Here is a 20,019-nt window from a genome sequence, read left to right as displayed (position 1 = left end):
TGACTATTTCTGCCAGGTCTCTGAACATCGGGAAAACTTATCAAAGAGAACAGACCTCTATTCTGTGAGAGAGCAGCGCTCCGCTCCTCGAAAGAGAAATCCAGTCGGGACCTCAGACACCACTTAGTCTTTCAGCTGTTCAGAAGTGGGAAAAGCACATTAGAGGTCATTGTGCTGGTGCATTCCGATGGCAGCGCCCCGACTTGCTTTGTCCAGCCTGGCAGACGCACATGCCTCTCCCTGGCCATCACTCCCTCTCCATCTGAAGACATAATTGATCTGGATATTAAACGGGCCATGTGGCTCTAAATAAAATTCCATGCATGCTTAATTCTCCCACCGTGGTTTTGGAGGCCAGACACTTTCTTCCTTGTCCAGGCTAGTGTAACACACTGGACTGTCTTAGCTGTGACCACCTCATAAAATGAGGCTCATAAATATTTTTCACATGTTATTTAAACTAACTCTCTCTGAATTGGAGTGGTTTGATAAGCGTAAATTAGGCATGGAGGCTCCGTTAGACTATTAGGATAGAACTACAGTATTCTAAATATTAGGTTATATTTTGGCTCAGGTTCCAGAGACTCAAACATGCACGATGCATGTTATATATTGTTGAAGGTATCAAGTAAACTTTCTCACAGGAATGAAAAAAGAAATCAAATTAAGGAGAAATTCACCCCCATATCAAATGTGCATTTTTTCTGCTGAACTGCCATGTATGCTAGCCATCTAGATTGTTTTTGTGGCTTGCCCAGTTTTGGGGCTACAGAAATCTTTGACTCTTTTCTTGTTGCGTTCGAAGCACCAAAAAAAATCTGCAAACTTTTTTGTCGCCTCCCTAAAACAAGCAGTCAGCTAGCTACCTTCAGCTCAGATGAAAGGGACACCCTTAATCTTTACATATTAGGAACTATTTTCGTTCTACGAAATCAAATCAAATCAATTTATTTATATAGCACTTTTCACAGGATAAAAACCACAAAGTGCTTCACAGTAATATAAAACAGAAATACATAGAATACATTAATAATCAAACATACAGCAAAAATCTAACTAAAAGCCAACCTAAATAAATGAATCTTAAGCTGCTTTTTAAAAGAATAAATACAATCAAGGCAACGTAATGATGGAGGGAGAGCATTCCACAACCTGGGGGCCACCGCTCTAAAAGATCTATCACCTCTGGTCTTAAAACGAGTTCGTGGGACTAACTACAGCCTTTGATTAGATGATCTCAGGCTGCGAGAGGGAGCGTACCAAAGAACTTTGCAACAGGAAGCGTGGAACCAGTGACCAAATGCTCTGAGAACGGACAAATGAATGGGACCCTCCTTGACTGAGATGTAATGGATCGTGGATGTAGACTTCTTCCTTCGGCTGGTCCCTTTAGGGGTCGCCACAGCAGATCATCTGCATCCATCTATTTTATCTCTGGCATCCTCTTCTGTCACACCAATCCTCTGCTATCCTCCTTCACTACAGTGGATTGTACACAGAATACAGACAATAGTTCCCACATTAAGGTGCTAATAACATAACAAAGCATGCAAGTAAGACAGTTTATACAGGTTTTCTTCTTCTCAGCAGAAAAATATATAACTTGGATTTGGGGTTGAACTGTGCCTTTAACAGAGATGCAATCAAAAACAGCGTAAAGAATGCTTTAAGAGACACTTAAGACGCAGGCATTTAGAGAATCCTAATGTTATGTTATAATCTAACAGTCACAAAGACATGTCTAAATTCATATGTGGCTTTGATGTGTAAAAAAAAAAAAGTTATTGTTGTAGTCATTGGGAAGATTAATAAAGGGATGTGATTAGCATGTGTGTGTAAAGGGTATGGGCTGTTGTTTGGTCTAGACTTGTAAGAGCTCCAGTTTCTGTTTACTTCCTGGTAGGATTAGTGTCTGAACCCTATGGCATCTGTGTCAATCTGGACACTGGTGGTTAGTCATGGTGGTTGTGGGGGGCAATAATGTTGCTCTTCAAAAAAACAAAAATGTTAAATTTTATGTTGTAGTTTTAAAGAAGAGGGGACAAAATGTCAGCAACGTGTAACAGTTCACAAATCAGTTTTATTAATTTAAACACAATCAAATAATAATGTCAAAAACATCTGTACACATAATTTGCAGACACGACAATCTTTTGCGTTTTTTTCCACAATGAGGCCCATGTAGTGTAAAGTATTTCCAGTTTGCATTTATGATTGCAACATAATTAAAAAAAAAGCATGCTGTATGAATCTATAAAACATTTCCTCTATTTACCTACCATTACCTTGATCTAGCAGCAATATGTAGATACCCCGTGTGACTGCCGGGGCGGGGGGGGGAGGGGTACGTCAGAAGAGAGAAGGATTTGAATTGAAATGTAAAAGGACAACAGTGATCATGTGCAAAGGAGGGAAAGAAATTAGAAACAGAACGAGTCGGTTTCTGTTTAAGAAATTCACAGTCGATAGCACATGTCCTGTATGTTCACAAACCTCTCGAAGTTAGTGGCTTTTCTCTCAATGCTAATTATGGTTTCCCCGTCCACAGATGCAGAAGCGCTACGAAAAAGGGCTTCGTGTACTTCAGCTGCTTCAAAGAGGGACACAGAATGTATTCTCAAAGTCGAAATAAAAACACTACAGTATACAAAATTACGCTTGCTGTACAAGAGTTGTTATAGTGCTTGTATAAAAGATAATAAAACCTATTCAAGCCTGCTTTTTTGTTTGTTTTTTTCAAACATCAGATTTATTCAAATTTGACATTAAAATGGCTCTCAGAAATTCCTGTCTGCCGTATCCAAAACCCTCATCAGAATTGTGTTTGCCTTTGAATATATGGGGTCAGGGCTGCAAGCTGGTGAAATGCCATAAGGACGCAAGGTTGTGAGCTACCTTCCTGCATAACTAAAGAAAAAAAACAATGTATATTTTCCCTTTGATATATGTGTCCGAGAAGGACGTATAGTAAGAAGAGACCTGTTGTTCTATATAAAGTGTGTGACTGAAGTTTCCTGTAAGGACGAGAAAACATCACAGAGTGAAAAGAAAGGTCCTTGACACTTGACATCCATGCTTTTGGTCTTGACAAAACAATTTATCACAAAATCCCAATATCTACACATTTTGTTTATCGAACGTAACTTTAACACATCAACACTTTCAGGCGTCCTCGCACAAGCTTATGCGCGATGGGATGCCTTTTTTTTAAAACTTCAATGAAAAAGCATTGCCATCTTTCAAGAGCATGTACCTAAAATGAATATAGGAAGGAATAGTCCAGTGATTACAAACTTAGACACACACACACACACACACACACAAAAAGATTTCCTCTGTACATGATTGTCTCAGCATTGTAAATAAAGTTTTTTGTAATTTTCTTAAATTATTAGAAAACCCCCTTTTCTTCTCTCTTCCATAAAAGTCTTCCTCTCGCTGCGGTGGAAATCAATAGTACTTTGTAAAAGGCACGAGTCTTTTATCATCGAGGTACCTTCTCGGTGGCGCGGTGCCACTCACAAAGTGTCTGTTCATAAATAAGAAGCACAAAGCTCCCAGGCCGACGCTTTACAGAGGAACACTTGCTTTGTCTTTCTGCCCCACAGCGAAGGGGAGGCTACGAAGTGGGTGAACAGAGGAACAGAAATAAAGCGGAGGCGAAGAGCAGACGTGGGGCGAGCCAGAGGGACGCAGAAAAGTCACCACCAGTAGCTGTGGGCCCTGCAGTTCGCTGTAACTGAGTTCTGGGGCGAAGTGAGGCGAAGCGAGGCGAGGCCATCAGTAGCTCTGCTCTCCTCACAGGTGTGAACCCTGACAGAGTCCCGGCACAAACAGGGGGCCGTAAAACACTTTGACAGCTTCAGAAAGCGGCCAATTCACAGTAACCAGGGCAAGCAGCTGCAGCGCCGTAAATTCACCTCGCTCCCTCTTTCTCTCTCTCTCCTTCGCTTCGCCGGAAAAAAGAAAGAAGGAAAGAGTTTAGGGTTAAGACGATGTGTGACCGTATGTCAGCACGTTAACCGTGTGCTCAGTCTTCTTTTTTCCGTTCTCCCCTTCTTTTCTTCCTATGTAGTGACAGACAGACGCCAGGCAGCACAGCAACACGGCTGGTTTTTTTGGGGTTTTTTGTCTTTTTTTTTTCTGAGCTGTGGGGTCCGTGGCAAGCGTGGGATGGGGCTGGAGGGCGAAGGTGAAAGGTTGTGTGGTGTGCCGAAGCGGAGCAGGGGTACACGTTGGTGGTGTGGTGCTACAAGTACTCCAGGTCTAGAGCATGGTGGAGGGCCATGAGGTCTGAATGGCTGGAGATCCTCCAGAAGGGCATGTTGTGCTGTGGGTGGAAGAGAAAGCATCTTTTTAGTTTTATTAAACACAAAACTCAAAATTCTCAAACTAATTAAAAAACGAATTAATCAGTTTTTTAAAATTATCTTTTTAGCCATTTACATGAATAAAAATGACTTCTATTCCAATCAGGAAAATGCACCTTAGAGTATAAAAGGGTAAAATTGCTAGATGTTAATGAGCAAAATATTTATCAATCCTTTTAGTTATTTATTAAAAGATGAGTGCATTTGTTTCTTTTCATGATTGCAAATCATATCAATTAATTTTGGAATATGTTATGGACAAAATATATACTTTTTAGTCAGCCTTTAACATAGAACACACACTGTTAGAATTGGACAGACCAACACTTGCAGGCCTTCTAAACTGATTTCTTTTTCTTTATACTGCGGTAATATGTTTAGTGAATGAAGCAAGCCTGGTCCACTCACCAGGAAAAGCAATCATATCATTAACGCACCCCACCTACTCCTCTTGCTCCCTTGTGCATAAGTCCGTGCAGCCAAATTGTACATCTGTACCTGTAACTAATTTCTTTGCTGCATCAAAGTGGAGTTTTATACCACCAGACTAATGCACTGACTGTCTTTAACTTGAACAGAAATGAACTCCCCACAGTGTCTTTTGAATGAACCTCCTGCCTGCCAGTGTGTGTGTTTAGGACAGTGCAAATGAGCTGTTGTTCCCAGGCAAAGGATGGGGGAAGAAACCTGAGTCGTAGAGAATGAAAGGAGCTTGTCAGGTAGAGTCCTCAGCTCCTCAGTGTGTGGAGCCCATTACCCTCCCCTTATCAAAGGTATGGCCTCTCCCAGGCGTATGTTCCGCTTAGGAGAGCCTGCACTGACCCTTAAAAAGCTCTTTTGCTTTTTGTTTTGTAAATTGTCTTTGCTTTTAAGTTTAAAAGCAGGCGATGTTATCTCTGCTGTCTCTCCCAAGCGAAGGCAATAACTGAAGACAGGGATTGTGAATTTTTTCTTTCTTTCTTTTTTTTTTTGTAAGTGAAGGAATGAGAACTGGGAGAAGTTTCAGACTTTTGCTTTTGTAGTTCCACGATGTGTCACGTCTGATATGCGCCTCCTGACGGGTGAAATTGTTGTGTTATTTCACCTTCTCTCTGATGTTGACACAGAAACCTTTTACTGCATGGCATGTCGCGGGACTTGCACCACTCAAATGGAGGAGAAAAAAAACACCTTATTCTTCCATCAATGTCACTCTCCAACAACTCAAAGCTGAGTAAAAATATTTGCATCTTTTTCCACAATCATCCCTCAAGACCACATTCCCAGGGCGTGTTCGCTTTTCATAACACAGAGCTATTGCTTTACGCTTTTATCCAGGGTAAAGGCTCTTACTTCTCTCTAATAGCTGCCTAATCGCTCTGCGTCGGTCCTCGTGCTTCTGCTCTGTTTACGGAGAAACAGGTGAAGAAGGAGCTGGAGGACTTTCAAAGGGAAACTCAATGTCTTCAGCGTGACACGGCAGCTCATCATAACTGTCAGGGAAGTATTCTCCTGAGCCGCTGATTCATTTGCTAAAGAGCGTGTTTGCTGTGTGAGTCTCACATGCAGCATTTGCTTTACATCCAAACCTGACAGGAATGCTGAATGCACAAGATCTGGAGCAAGAGCCAACAAGTAACATAAAAAATGGGGAAGAGAAAAAAAAACAGCGAGACATCAAATTCATCTGAACAGATACTGTCATGCTTCCTGCAAGAGCGTGGGCGGAGGTCGGCAGCGAGCCCTCCTTGATCCATCTCGTGCTAACAGGCTTGTCATTGCAGTAAATATTCTAATTTCATCAACAATGATTTAAGTCGCCTTTATGTGCGCTCTATTTACGATGCGCCTTCAACGTGCCTGAAAGGGCTTGTCTAGCGTTACACATACAGCATTCACACTGCTCAGAGCACCAAGCAGGAATATATAATTATGCCATCTCTCCCCTCCCCTGCTCTGTAAACCTGAGATGGTGGAGGAAGAGGGCTGATTACACACTACAGACTTTCTCTCTTGTGCTTGGATGCCGTATAAGAGGATAAACAAATGAAAGCAAAGCAAAGACTCTTGAGAAGGAAAGCCGGAGCGCTGATTCCTTTCTTTGGAAAAGTATGGCAGGTATGTTCGGTGTTCCCTCACAATGAACTCCTGACCTTATGAAAACTACTCACGAGTTCTTTGCTCCACACTTTATGTGGTTCTCATGGTTGTTTTCACCATGTAAATATACCATAAAGACATACAAGTGTGCATGTTGTTTACTTTATCTATTATTTTAAAACCTCTTACCTTTTTTGAGCCTTGCTCCTCTTCTACCCCATCTCCAACAACAATGTAAACAACTTTCCTCCCGAACCGTTGAATTACTCTCTCAAAGCAGCTCTCCTTTCCTGTGAAGAAGTTGAGGGCAGTTTCTTAGTAAAGCATTACGTGGATGCAAAAAAGATATGCAGGCACACACACACTCAAAGTTGATTTAGGAGCCGAGGGTGACAAGAGCCTCTTTAAAACACCAAATTTACAAAGAAGGGAAGACTGTAAACAGTGGGTTCAGGAAGGAGATGTGATAAGATTGTCCCCCAGATAAAGACAATCTTAAAAGCATTAACTTTGCCCCTCTCTTCTTTAAATCTAGAACAAACAGGCAAATCAGTCCTGCTACAGGGTCTGGTTTTGAAGACCACTGTGTCTCTTTCTCTCCCTGAACTCTTAGCTGATGGGTCAGATATTGATGCAAGAGTGAAACTTGATGTTTATTTTGCATTTAAAACAGTAAAAAAGAAAGAAAGAAAGAAAGAAAACGGGGAAAGTGAGGAGGTAAAAGCAGGAGGAGGAGGAGGAAGAGGACGGGGCCCTGTTGCGCTGGAATGACATAAATGTGCAGAAGTGGTTTCATATGCAGAGATTGAGCAGGAGAGGCCTGAAGAGGCCCAGCACAGGCCCAGCTCCAAGAAAATAATCCTAGGCTGATTGGGACTACTCCTTCACACAAGAACATCAACACTCTCCGGTGACTCAATCTCCCACCCCGTCCGTGCCTCAGTCCTGTCACTTTAGCAGCATGTATGTTGTAACTGTTTTTACCTCACCGGGGTAAAAATAAATAAATAGACATTTGTGTCTCAAAGCCACATAAAAAATAAAACAAACAAACTATTTCAGAATGCAGTCTTTACCTATTTTGGTTGCACTATAAATATTCTCGATAGGAAAGACAATTCCCAATCCGTAGAGCAGGACCTTAGCCAGGGCAGGGATGAGCTGTGTGGTGGTCACCAAGATATTCACACAGTTTGACCTGCAGTAACAAAGACAGAGGAGCAGAAAAAGAGGTGACATCATTCAAAATCACTCTGTGGGAGGACAAAAGAAAACACAGTGTGCAGAAAATAAAGACACTGCAATGAATCAGTTCTTTAAATAGTATCCTGCAATGAAGGATTGCGTTTCAGCTCCTTTTTCAAGTCGGATCTCCTAGCACACGTATTTTTCTAAACGAGCAGATAAAGACTGTCTAAAAAAGACAAATGCATAGCATTGCTGTTTTTCTAATAATGTGGGAGTATGGGGTACTCCACACCACATACAAATTTATATATGTGCGGTATGGGACTGTGTAAAATTTTCCTCACTGGAGTCCTACCTTGAGTGGATTAATGTTAGTGCTTTCAGTGCCAGTGTTAACCAGGAGTCCGTCAAGGCTTCAATTTCTGCTCGCAATTGCAACCAGGCTTCCCTTTTGGCCGGGCCCAGCAGACCTGAAACGCAGGGTAACATTGTTTAGGTTGGACGGGCCCCCCGAATACCAGCGAAGTTTTCAAAATTTACCCTGACCAAGTGGTGGGGGCATGTGTGCTTTTAGAACGCATGCACCAACATGAGCGTACCCTCACACAAACACGCACATAATGAGGGAACGTACATGTGCAAAGTCATTTCTACTCAAAAAATCAGTACAGGGCAGCTCTGCTTGCCGGGGATTACCTCCAACGTTATTTTTGTAGGTGGTGTAAATTTCTTTTACTCGTCTGTAGCGGAAGGCCAGCTTTCTCATCCAGTCCACGCCTCCCCGTACGCCTGTGGCCAGACATAGGTTGGCACTGGTAGCTGCTGCATGGAAACCATCAGCGCTGAAGTTATACGTGCTAAAATAAGGGCAGAGAAAGAATGTGTTAGCACAAGCCTGTTTCACTGTTCGTGGCGGCCGAGCATATGATGCAGTTCTTGTTGACTAACTATGAATCACTGCTGTACCTTAGATCCTGGCCGTTGTCGTCAGAGGACACATCGTCGATGTGCACCTGGTCACATTCCTAAAATACACAAAACAATCACTTAATTGTGTAATGCGGGACACTTCCTGTATGTTCCCAGTATTTTTTGTACTCCCTGTAGACATTCAGCCTCCCCATTTCCTTTTGAATCAGCTCTTCCCCTTTTTGATTTACTATGCAGCAGCTCAAAGGTCTAAATAAAAATAAACTGTACCATCAGCCTGAAAGACATCTAAAGATGTGGACACTCCTGCACATAATCAATAAGCCTCAATCAAGAAACTGTAAACACTCGCCAGGTTTCCTCCTCTATGTATAAGATTACAGATGAACACACACACACACACATATACATATACACATATATATATATATATATATATATATATATATATATATATATATATATATATATATATATATATATATATATATATATATATACACACACACTCTACATAGTAGAAGGACTAGAGCTAGCTAGTACAAGCATCTTGGCACTAATGGTTTGTGCATGTGTATGTGTCTCTGTGTGTGTCCATCTCCAAACATATGCGCACACTCCTTTTCCCCTTTGGGGTTGCCTGGCTCCTCTTGGAAAGGTAGCAGGATTCTGCAGCCCTGCACTGATTCTACCAGTACACAGTAACACAATCCAGACTTTGGTAAATGTAACCTACTAGAAAAATTGAACCTGATGCTAACCGCCAATGAAATTATGACCTCTGATTGCTGCTGCGCCACACACCAACACAGCCCCGGGGCTAGTGAGCCAGCCAACCGGTAAAAGAGCGCAGGAGAAAGCAGACTAAAATAAAATCTGTTATTAGTTTTCCATTTATGGGAGCCCTCTAGTGCCTCCTCCTTCCTGCCCTCTTTCCACCCCATCAGTGGCGAAAGGTGAGGGAGTCCTGCCTTGGCATCTAGATAAGCATATGACATGTGGGGCAAAGAAAAACAAAGTAGCTCAGCTGCTATTTTTTTTCTTTGATGTTGTGTGGTTAGCAATTTTGCCATAAGGAGGTTCAGCAATAGCCTAGATAAGAGGAAAAAGGTTTGAAATTCATGTTATGTTACTTCTAAATTTGTTTCAGTCAGTTTTAATCCAGTGTGAATAACACAGAGAGCACTTGATCCACCATGATTTAGTTTGTCTTCTCATTTTTTAGGAAGGCTAAGGATTTTAAAGTGGTTACGCAATTGCCAAAAAAGTTTGTCTCACCTGTTTAAAGTTATGTTAATAATTTCTCAAGAAAAATGAAACACGAGGAAGTGAATTCCTCTGGTCTCAAGTATGAAAAATCCCTCAAACATTTTGAGCTTTTTAATTAAGTTTCATCCGGCTGTTAAGACACCAAAACCTAGAAAGGACTTCCTTGTTTTAAGTCAGTCTAACTGAGGCCAAATGCTGACGTTATTACATTCCTCCCTAATGCTAGAGCAGGGTAAGGGTAAGGGCTTTGGACCGTAAACCTTTTTTATTTTACTGGTTCCCATCTGAACAAATTTTTCATCTCCCTGGATTTGTGGAGAGAGGGAGGGAAGAGCGACGTGAAGAAAAACTCAAACCAGCTGTTCTTTAACAGAATTAAAATCTTGACCCCCAACCCCAGCTCTAATGCAGCCATTCTCTCGCCAAGCCTCTCCCAGCAAGCCCCGAGATCCAAAGAGGAAAAGACTTTGACCCTGTGACCCTCTCCCCTCCTCTCTGGGGCTCTGGCACCCCGATAAGGGGGTGGAAGGGTAGAGAGGTGGAGATGGAGAAGAGAAACGGGTAAAGGCTGGGGGATAGAGTCCAAAGTGACCTCACATGGAGTGAGTTTGAAGCAATGTGTTTCAGAAGATGAACTGCCAACTGACATGGGTTGCAAGTGGGGAGTTGTTGCTCTGTCGGCCTAATCTGTTTCCAGACACTCGCTGGCAGATCTTTAATAGTTGAAGAACTCGACAATTTGTCCCAGCTTGAGGGTCTGTTGCCAACAAACTTGTAGATAATTTGTGTTCACAAATAATCCCCAAATTTTCCAGAGAATAGCTCTCAACCCAGGCATATTGTTCCACGTAATTCTGTAAGCAGTAGAGGCGTGTGTGCTTGTTTCAGAAAACAAAAACAGCATCCTGGGTTAAGCACCTCATTAAGCTTCGTTTTAAAGACCTCCCATTTCGACGTAAGTGACTGGAATGCTTTTGTTATCTAGTAATGATCTGTTCACGAAGCAGACACAATAGGCTGATGAGCAGCTTCTGCTACCAATTTCACTGAGTTGGTTACAAAATTCTATCCAAATTTATTGAGCCTTGTTTAAAACAGCTCCCTATATTCTTCACTCGTAATGTTTTCTTTCAGAGTATGACACCGAGCGTGTATCAAAGCATATCTGAGAACACTGTTAGCACGTTAATAATGGAGCTATTTTAGGTCGTACAAGCGATACTTCACTATGGCATGAAGCACATTAATACGTCTCTGTAATTAAGCCAAACTGGAGCCATTGTACCTGCTGCCTGATTACGAATGATTTTTCATGGATGGGTCCAAATATTTAACCTAATAAACACATCAAACCCCAACAAATGTAAAGTGTTAAACATTCAAAGGGGCCAAGAAAAATACAGGGTTTTGGAGTTTAAATGTCTGCACCATTTCAGCTTCATTGTTTCTGAAATGTTTACATAGTTTTTTGATTATGTTACAATGCTTTATTAATAGATGAAAAGGCTTTTTTGGTGTGTGTGTGTGTGTGTGTGTGTGTGTGTGTGTGTGTGTGTGTGTGTGTGTGTGTGTGTGTGTGTGTGTGTGTGTGTGTGTGTATTTTGGGTTGCTGGATGAATGAGAAGACTCAACTCAACAATTACGTTTCCCAGCTGGGGCTGGCATAAACCTCTGCACTGGCTCCCTGGGAAAGCTAATAGAGGAGGTTGCTGTGGGTAATGTCGTACAGTAACTCTTACACATACTCATTAGGAGCCACTTCTGAAGGCCTCATAAACACCACAGGGCCATGAACAGAGCAGGTCGAAGACGACAGAACGAAGGAAACACTAGCAGGCTGTGGATTTTACAATAGTTTGTGGAAATTCAGTCAAAAGAGGGCAAATAAAAAAATGTACTTAATCACATGACCATAATAATTTATGACTTATATATTGCCACATTATGAAGGAGCAGTTTATTTGCAGTTGTGCAGGACTTCATAAAGTTAATAAATTATAGGGTCTTGAACTTGCTGTCGCTTGAAGGCTTAGAAGGAAAAATATTTTGTTTGTATAACCCTAACTATAGACTGACAGGCTTTCATGACGGTGGCACATTGAGGGGCAGTCAGAATTTCTTAGAACCTTTTGAACACCTCTTTTCCACTGAATCCCCCCGTTCTTCCCTCACCAAGCAAACAGTGGTCTTTCTAAAACCTACAATCACTGCTAACTTACACCAGATGTTCCTACTGTACTAAGAAGTGAAGACCCTCCACCAGAAGCAATTGCTCCTTATGCAAACACCAAGTCTTTCTGTGAAATTCATCAGTGGCGTTCTTTTCTTTTATCAGAGTTCATTCAGCTACCGAGCAGTTTTTATCTGTACAGGAAAGAAGAAAACACAAACTAAAAAAAAACGAATTGAAGACAGGATGCTTCCATCTCGGCATCATTCACTCTCTCTTCCTTTTTCTGTCTGTCTTTCCACTAGTCTGCTGAAAACCTTTCACTGGGGAGGAAGTTATCAGAGCCCTCTTTGTTCCCTTGGCATCTGTCATTAAGCAATCAGCGATGACGGCATGAGTCTTCCTGTAGCCCTGGATCGAGCTCAGAGTGGTGACTGCAGCAGTCAGAGGTAGGGAGAAGAAAGACGGGGTAACTCTGCAATGCATGCTACCAAAACACAGAAAGGACCATGTTTACTCCCTCTTTGACCATTCCCCCCCCGATGAAGGTCTAGGTCACTGCCACACAATAGGGTCCACTTTTTAGATCTAAGCCGCCCCCTCTCTCCCCCTATCTCATCTTCTCTCTCAGGTGAGCTGTGTGTTTTGGCCACCCACCCCACACCACAGTGTGAGCGATAACAGCCATCATCGCGAAATTCCCTGTGACCCTACAGGCTAATGCCATGTGAAAAAGGCTCATCCATGGTTCGCAGGTTCTCAACACTCTGCCGGTAGAGGCTGTCACCCCCCCCCAGTGGTCTGTGACCCCCAGCAACTTCCTTCTATGTTCCCACCAAAGGCACCCCTGTCTAGGGGGGTGAGGAGGGTGCAGATGGGAGGGGGGCCTGTGATTATCTGGGGGTCAAACACAGGATGTGGGTAACAAAGGGAGAGTTCTTCAAACCCACTTCATTCCAATCCACAATCTGTGCTTGAACAGTCATGGAATTCAAACAGCAGTGCCAAACAAAGCACAGGTAAGTCTATGCTGGTTTAAAAAAATCCAACAACCAGGAAAGGGGGCACAGAGGGAAGCAAACTGCATTTTAACAAAATGTTTTTTAGAGCTCTGTAGCTTACAGTTAGAAAAGAAAGAAGGAAAAAAGGCACACCCCACAGGTAGGCAACGGAAAGTATAAATTAGTTCTGTGTGATAGATGAGCTGCTCCTCATTATTTCTTATTTTTGGCACTTCAAATCCAAACCGCACCTCAAGGAGAGCAACATTAAATGCCATATCAAATCTCAGTCATTTCAGCATTTTCCCCCAGCAATGAACAAATCCGTAGTGAAGGAGTTTATCCCTGCCGAGTGGTCTGTTGTTTGGACAAATCTGTGCACTTTCCTATCTCTTCCTACACAAATTACGTTGCGCAGGTGTTGCATCTTTCTTTTTAACGCAAGACTAGAAATCTGTAAAATTTCCTCATTTGTCACCAGACCGTAATGTTATATTTTCCATGAACACCTTAGTGGTGTATGAATCAGCTGTTTGCGGATAGTGGAGGATGGGGTTGATGTGGACCTCTGTGGAGCATAGATTGACAGGATGGCTTTGAAACCACCACTTTCTGTTTGTAGTCCTCCCAAAACACACCATCAACCCCGCCTTGAAACCTGATGGAGTTATGTCTGAGTGCAGCATCAGTGGCCAAGCAAATGATTAAAATAACCACATCACTGTACGCAGACCCAAAGAAGCCCATCTGACAAAATATACCACATATAAAAATGTTGTAGTTTGGTTTCGGCAGCATGTTGAAAGTTGATAAATTTAAAAAAAAAAGAAAAGAAAGTTGTAATTTCTGGTTTCCAAGCTTTTTACTGGTGCAGATCTTCACAGATTTATGTGCTATTGTAAAGGTGTCTAACATGATGACAGTGTTGTGTTTTTGATTTCCTATGAATATACAAATAATCACTAATTCTGCTGTAGTGCTAACTGGTAACTGGTGACTTAATTTTGTGATGCAATGAAAATCACAGCTAGCATCACAGCCCTGCTTTCCCAGGAATAAAATCACCAAGAAATAAACTATCACTAAAAACACAATAAAGCTACCAGTCATATAGAATTGCAAGTACAGGACTGCATTTCTAAAGTGGGACATAAAACCAACAGAAAGGCTCCACAATAAGAGGCTCTGGAGGGCCATTTCAGCCAGTAGGAAAAGGTAACCGTGTGTTTCACAGCATCTCTCATTAACAGGCAGCCCCTGGGTGAAAGTGACAGTGGAGTTTTCAACCCTGTGACTGCAGGCTGGGAGCTATAAAAGGTAGTCAGCTTACAGTGTTACAGGATTGTTACACAGGCATGTGTGTGCGAATGTCAGCGTTTGATTATACACTTACGTACAGTGTGCATGCGTTTCCATATGTGTGTGGGTATAGCTCCATGTGTTTAGAGTGTGTGAGTGAGCGTGCACTGCACAGAGCAAAGAGGCATCAGTGGACTAATTTAAAATGTTCCCACCTTTAGAGACCTCTCCCCCTCTCTTGCCCTGTGAGTGGTTTGCCCCCATGGCCTTTATTCTCCAGACTGGGAGGGTTGTTTTCTCACCCAAGGAGGCGGGAGACGGCAGCCCCCGTACCCCACTGAGAGGGGAACACAGGGGGCTCGGCCAGCGAGAAAGAGGCCCCTGGTTCCCACATACTGCTCAGCATTAGAGTTCGGCCTAGAGCAGCACACCTACAGTAAACTCACACCCCGAGCCACAGCAGAGCTGTCAGTCTTCTCTATGCACTCAGCCTCAGTGGACTTCATTATACACATCACTTCAGACCATCAATTAACTCCACATGCAATCCCCTGCCACAAAGGCATTCAGTGAGGCCAATCTGCTATATTTCAAAGATGATAACAGGTTTAGTATTGTCAGAGTATGATACTGAAAAAAAACCCCATTACATTGGATATTATTATTAACTGATTACAACCAGTATTTGTTCTGTTTTACAAATTGTAATAAAGTAAGCATTTGCTTATTTCTGTAAATACTGAAATACGATTTTTCTAACCAGAATAAAAAAAAAATTAATAGAGCTGAGATCGCCTCAGTATGGATTATTCTATACTGAGCATTTTTGATGATAGAAAAAAGATCGTGCTGTTCATACAATCATACACCCTTCCTTTATAATAGAGCTTAATAACAAATGGCTTGTGTGGGACAATCGATCGAGAGAATTGCGCGTGCAAGTTGGGAAGGGAGGTCTTTTAGTGAAACTTCAGTATTTCTGGGACTCATATAAAAAACAGTGAACAAAAACAAGAGAGTGCTGATCCAGAAAAAAATGGTTGGAGGAAAAAGGGCGAGGGAGAGAGAGAGAGAGAGACATAAGGGGGAAACTGATCCCTGTTGACCCCTTCGGCATGCCCTCTTTCTTTTTATGACTTTCCCCTGAATCGTCACTCACCAGCTCTATCAACACAGTCCAGCCTCTATTCACACACAGATATACACACACACTAACACGCATTATACGCTGTGGCCTGTGGCATGTGGCCTCTGCAGACTCAGTATAATATTATGCTTAATTGTGGTTTTTAGATGTCCTATAAAGCAGCCCAATGCTTTAAAAACTTTGAATCTACTTTTTTTTAAAGAAACCATATTCAAATTAAAACAATTAGGAATTATACACACTTTGAAATTTTATTGAGCTCATATTTAATATCCTCGTGCAGTGGCTGTCAGAACAGTGTTAAGACTTAGATGGACCACTCACACACCGTCAGGCCACTAACTCTGCACCTGTGTTTCTGCACAGCCTCTGGGGTCTCCCTTTATGGCTTAGACCAAATTAGATGGACCATATGCATTTCTGCACATGCTTAAATACATAACTGCTGCTGGCTGTGGTATTTATAGTTGGACTCTACTTGGCTCTATCTGAGATGCAGGACCGTAAATCAGCAGAGAGGAAATACAACTGGTTAGGCATTGCTGAGACCTGGCACTTAACACTCACACTGGCCCTGCTCAGCTTAAGAGGAGAGATCAATATGCCTTCAAGAGAATGTCACTCCTCCTCTGGTATCATTGTTAGTGACAATTACTGCAGAATCTGCAGAGACGTCTTTACACTGGACACTGTAAAAAGCATCCCTACCTAAGCATACTACACCAATTTAAGCTGCAAAAATTGAGTCCTTAAAGCCTAAACACAAAATCAAATAATACTGTTGCTGAGACAGAGCAGAAGAAATGTGTGTGCTGGAGTTTTGAAGTAGACTGAGCTGCCAATTCATCTGTGAACACTTTCAAAGCACATGAAAGGATCAAAACACGGGACAGATGTTGAGCAAAACCACATTTAAGCATTGTCACAAAGTGCCATTTTTTTCAAATGATTGGGGCACATCTATTAAATAAAGTGCAGCTACAACAGCTTCTACATGGCCAGGGCATAAGGAAATATTTAACCAGCCAATTGTAGCCAATTAACTTTGATCACGATGACTGCACTTGGGATCTCAGTCGCTTGTCTTTTTGGGGGAGTATGCATATTTTCTTTCTCTGTCTCCCATGTTTTTTGCTCGTTCTTGGGCTTGCTTCATGTAGCACAGCCGAACATGGTGGTGAGTAATGAGACTTGGCAGGCCGGCCGCAGATCTCTTCACACTTAAGTATCAAACAAAACATTTCCTCTCCTGTGAGGTCAGCATAAAGCAGGACTCTGAGGAAAAAAGCAGGGCCGGTGGGATCAGATTCACCGGGAGAAAATTGTTAAGGCGTGGACAAAAAAAACTGCAAATATAAAAAATACGATACATTTGTGGACAGTTGCTTGTAAGTTGGGTTTGACATTTGAATCTGCACACAGGGTATGCTTCATACCCATGCATGAAGTGTGCGTCACATTTGTTTCAACAAATGTGACGCACATTTTTCTCCACGCCTGATCCTTCTATTCCTGTGCCCCAGGGGAAGATTTTACACTAACTGTACATGAATCAGGGGGGCAAGGGAGGGGAGGTGGCAGGGATTTCATGCTGTGACGGAGGGGGTCTGTGGTGTAGTGTAGGTGGACAGCGACACCAAGCACACAGCATGACACACAGACAGAGCAGCCACAGAAACACTAGAGCCTGACAAATTGGACTAGCTGCCATGGGAGTGGGAAGACAGTGGAGGTGGGGGGGCAGGGCTGGTGACCCAGGAGACTGACAGCGCATGTAAAATTCATGCCATCGCTTATGGGATAGATTACTAAGAGATTAGTAAAAAAGGATCTACGCTACGTAACAGTTGCTTCTTTTACTAAAAAATTCTCACACCCAGCACATCCACTCCTCTGGCCACTAAAATCATCAGAAAGTAAACAGAAGGCAATTGTGCAGAAACAAAACATACCAGAGTAAAACACACACAAACAGACTCACCTCTAAGTCGTTAAAGAATAAGTGCGTGTCGGCCAAGTTGAAGATCATTTCTTCCATCCTAAGGCCTAACGATACAGATGTTGGCGGGTCCTACAGAAAACAGACAAAACTAATTAAATCAAACCAAATTATTCTGAAATAAGTGTGTGTGTATACACTGTATTTTTGAAGAAGCAGATGAAGCAATGCAGAACAGTAAATAATGAAGTTCCCTGCAAGTCTGTCAATTAACACAAAAATCCCTTTAAATTCTACAGCAAGGTATTCCCATAAAAGAAGACATTAGGCGCACTTGAAAGTTTCAGTCTCTGTTTACGACCCTCTGAAAGGGACCAGAATAGTCATCAGAAATGCCACAGACAGACAGAATGAACCGAGTAAAACCATGCCTGTTCTTGGGAGGGGCAGTTAAATGGAAGAGCCGGGGTCACAGCCTCATCGTAAATAGCCCATTCTCCACATAGTTGTCCAGATGCATCATCTGATTGCTCTCTACATGATAAAATACGATTCCCTGTAAAGGTTCTTTAGTTAACTGACAGTCACTCCGTTTGTTCAAAATTAAAACTGCAAAATAATTCAACAGTTATATTAATCCCTATATCAGGCGCAACTACAAATTCCTCCTTAAATTGTGATCTCTGTCAGCAATGTGACACGTGCTGCAATGGTGATATGGCTGCACTGTCTGTAAGATAATACCAAGAGAGGAGTGAACAACACTGTAAATAGTTAATGAGCATGTGACAATGTGTGCAGTTTTCCTTTTAAAAGGTTAACGTATAGGCAAAATGTCATCAGATCATTCTCACATGAACATCTACAAAATTATAAACCCTAATGACTGTAATTGTAATGAAACTTCTTATGATTATAAAATTGTCCATTGTTTATTGTTGTTTTACTTTTGGATTTTCATATATATTAATATTACTATTAATTAAATAACTTGAGAGATATGTTTACATTCTTTTTTTGTGCTTGTTTGTTTTCATACATATTGAATGCCTTTTACATTTTAAGTCTCAAATCAGCAGAATGTCCTCAGCAAGTAAAGGACAAAGTGAAGACAAAAGCTTCCCGTGGAGGAGGTTTTCCTGCAGCTGGGTGAGACTTGTATAAGAGACAAGCCAGGCAGGACCAGAAGCAGGGATTAGAGAGTTAAACCACCTAAAGACACACCTGAGCTTTCTGCTGATTAGCTGTCACACCCCACAATGCTTATGTTTTCTCTAAAATGACAGAGTACAAACCACACAAGGAGAGCTCAATTCCCACTTCTAGAGGCTTTCTCCTTCCTCTTAACCTCCCAGTTTGAACCAATCTTTCAGTAAGAATTCATCAAAAATAATTAGCCTCCCACATGAACAGGCTACCAGCTCCCTCTTTCCAACCTCTGGCGCTGTTGGGTGATTCACTCTTATGGACTGGTTTGGTGGGAAAAGGCTGCCTTTTCTGCACAAGTGAATCCTTTCCAATTAAATCTAAACAATCAGTCAGTGAGGGAGTTAAGAATACAAGCAGGTCACTGCTCCAGCACCACCTGTCCTGAGATGTCAGTGGCTTTAGGGGGACGCCAAGCCTCCCCCTCCACCCTCAAGCCCCTTACCAATAACAACCCCCATCCCCACCCACTTTAAGCTCTCGCTCTGGCCAGCCCAGTACCAGCACAGCTGGCCTTAACCATCAGCTTTATGGGGGTGAGCTGCCTTGATGCCAATTAAAAGAGCTGATAAGAACAGCAGTGTGTTTATGTGTATGAGGGAGAGAGAGAGAGGGAGAGAGAAAAAAGTCAGAGAGCGCGCGGGTGGGAGGTCACAGAGAGTGAGCGAAAGTGTGGATGTGCACTCACTCAGATACACATCTATTTATAGCAAGTTTAGAGCAGCTAGGAGGGAAAACTGTTTTGTATCTTTTTTGTTTATGCCTGGCATCAATGAAAGCCAGAAAGGAGGAGAAGGGGGTGGAATGGTTGTGTTGGTTGTTAGTCTTAACTTTCTTTTCTAAGGGAGTTTATAGATCTGTATTTCAGATAAGGGCATGGCAGAGGGACAAAATCATGGGTTACAAAGTGAGTAAAATGGGCAGAGAGGAAGAAAAACAGAGAACAAATGAAAAAATCCAGAGCGAGTGGCTCTAGTTAGCTGTCGCATCCTATATGAGCTCTGATGGAATGGGCCATTATGGAGTTTCAGAGCAGCACACTGGAGACCCTATGTGTGATTATGTGTGTGCATGGTGCAAGAGACCCTCATGACGGAGCCACAGCTCCCTAAGCATTTAGCTCTCTCTTTACGCAGCAGGCAGGGCTGGGAATAAAGTAAATAAACAGTAAAGGGTCGTGGGGCAGCCCTCTTTCACCCCCAAAACAAAACACTACCCCCATCAAACACCCCTCATACCAGAACAAAGGCACAGAGCATGGGCTGCAGACGCTAAGCTCTCTGACATAGGAGGAGTAATATGTCATTTTCAAAAAAACAAAAACAAAACACTGCTCTAAAACAAAATTAAAATAAAATGCATATTAGTTTATGAATTTCATATTAAAGTCAATTTTTATATCTAGAAGGGGAAAAACAGAC

At 42.2% G+C, this 20,019-nt stretch overlaps 1 protein-coding gene across 13 annotated transcripts in view; it reads right to left on the bottom strand.

The window, feature by feature from the left end:
- Window positions 1–3,069: 3,069 nt before the first annotated feature.
- eya1 (EYA transcriptional coactivator and phosphatase 1) overlaps window positions 3,070–20,019 on the bottom strand; it is a 61,959-nt gene continuing 45,009 nt past the window's right edge. For all 13 annotated transcript variants that reach the window (XM_080305983.1, XM_080305984.1, XM_026179473.2 and 10 more), the window contains 7 exons: window positions 17,435–17,524; window positions 8,604–8,662; window positions 8,334–8,494; window positions 7,993–8,107; window positions 7,526–7,647; window positions 6,639–6,739; window positions 3,070–4,330 (listed from right to left, as the gene is read on the bottom strand). In XM_080305983.1, the coding sequence (XP_080162109.1) occupies window positions 4,250–4,330; window positions 6,639–6,739; window positions 7,526–7,647; window positions 7,993–8,107; window positions 8,334–8,494; window positions 8,604–8,662; window positions 17,435–17,524 (729 nt within the window). In that variant the 3' untranslated portion in view covers window positions 3,070–4,249. The remainder of the gene's footprint in view (window positions 4,331–6,638; window positions 6,740–7,525; window positions 7,648–7,992; window positions 8,108–8,333; window positions 8,495–8,603; window positions 8,663–17,434; window positions 17,525–20,019) is intronic.

Source organism: Astatotilapia calliptera, chromosome 9, assembly GCF_964374335.1.
Source record: "Astatotilapia calliptera chromosome 9, fAstCal68.1, whole genome shotgun sequence".
NCBI classification, from domain to species: Eukaryota; Metazoa; Chordata; class Actinopteri; order Cichliformes; family Cichlidae; genus Astatotilapia; species Astatotilapia calliptera.
The sequence above is the reverse complement of the archived record's forward strand: the minus strand, read 5'-3'. Positions and strand labels throughout refer to the sequence as shown.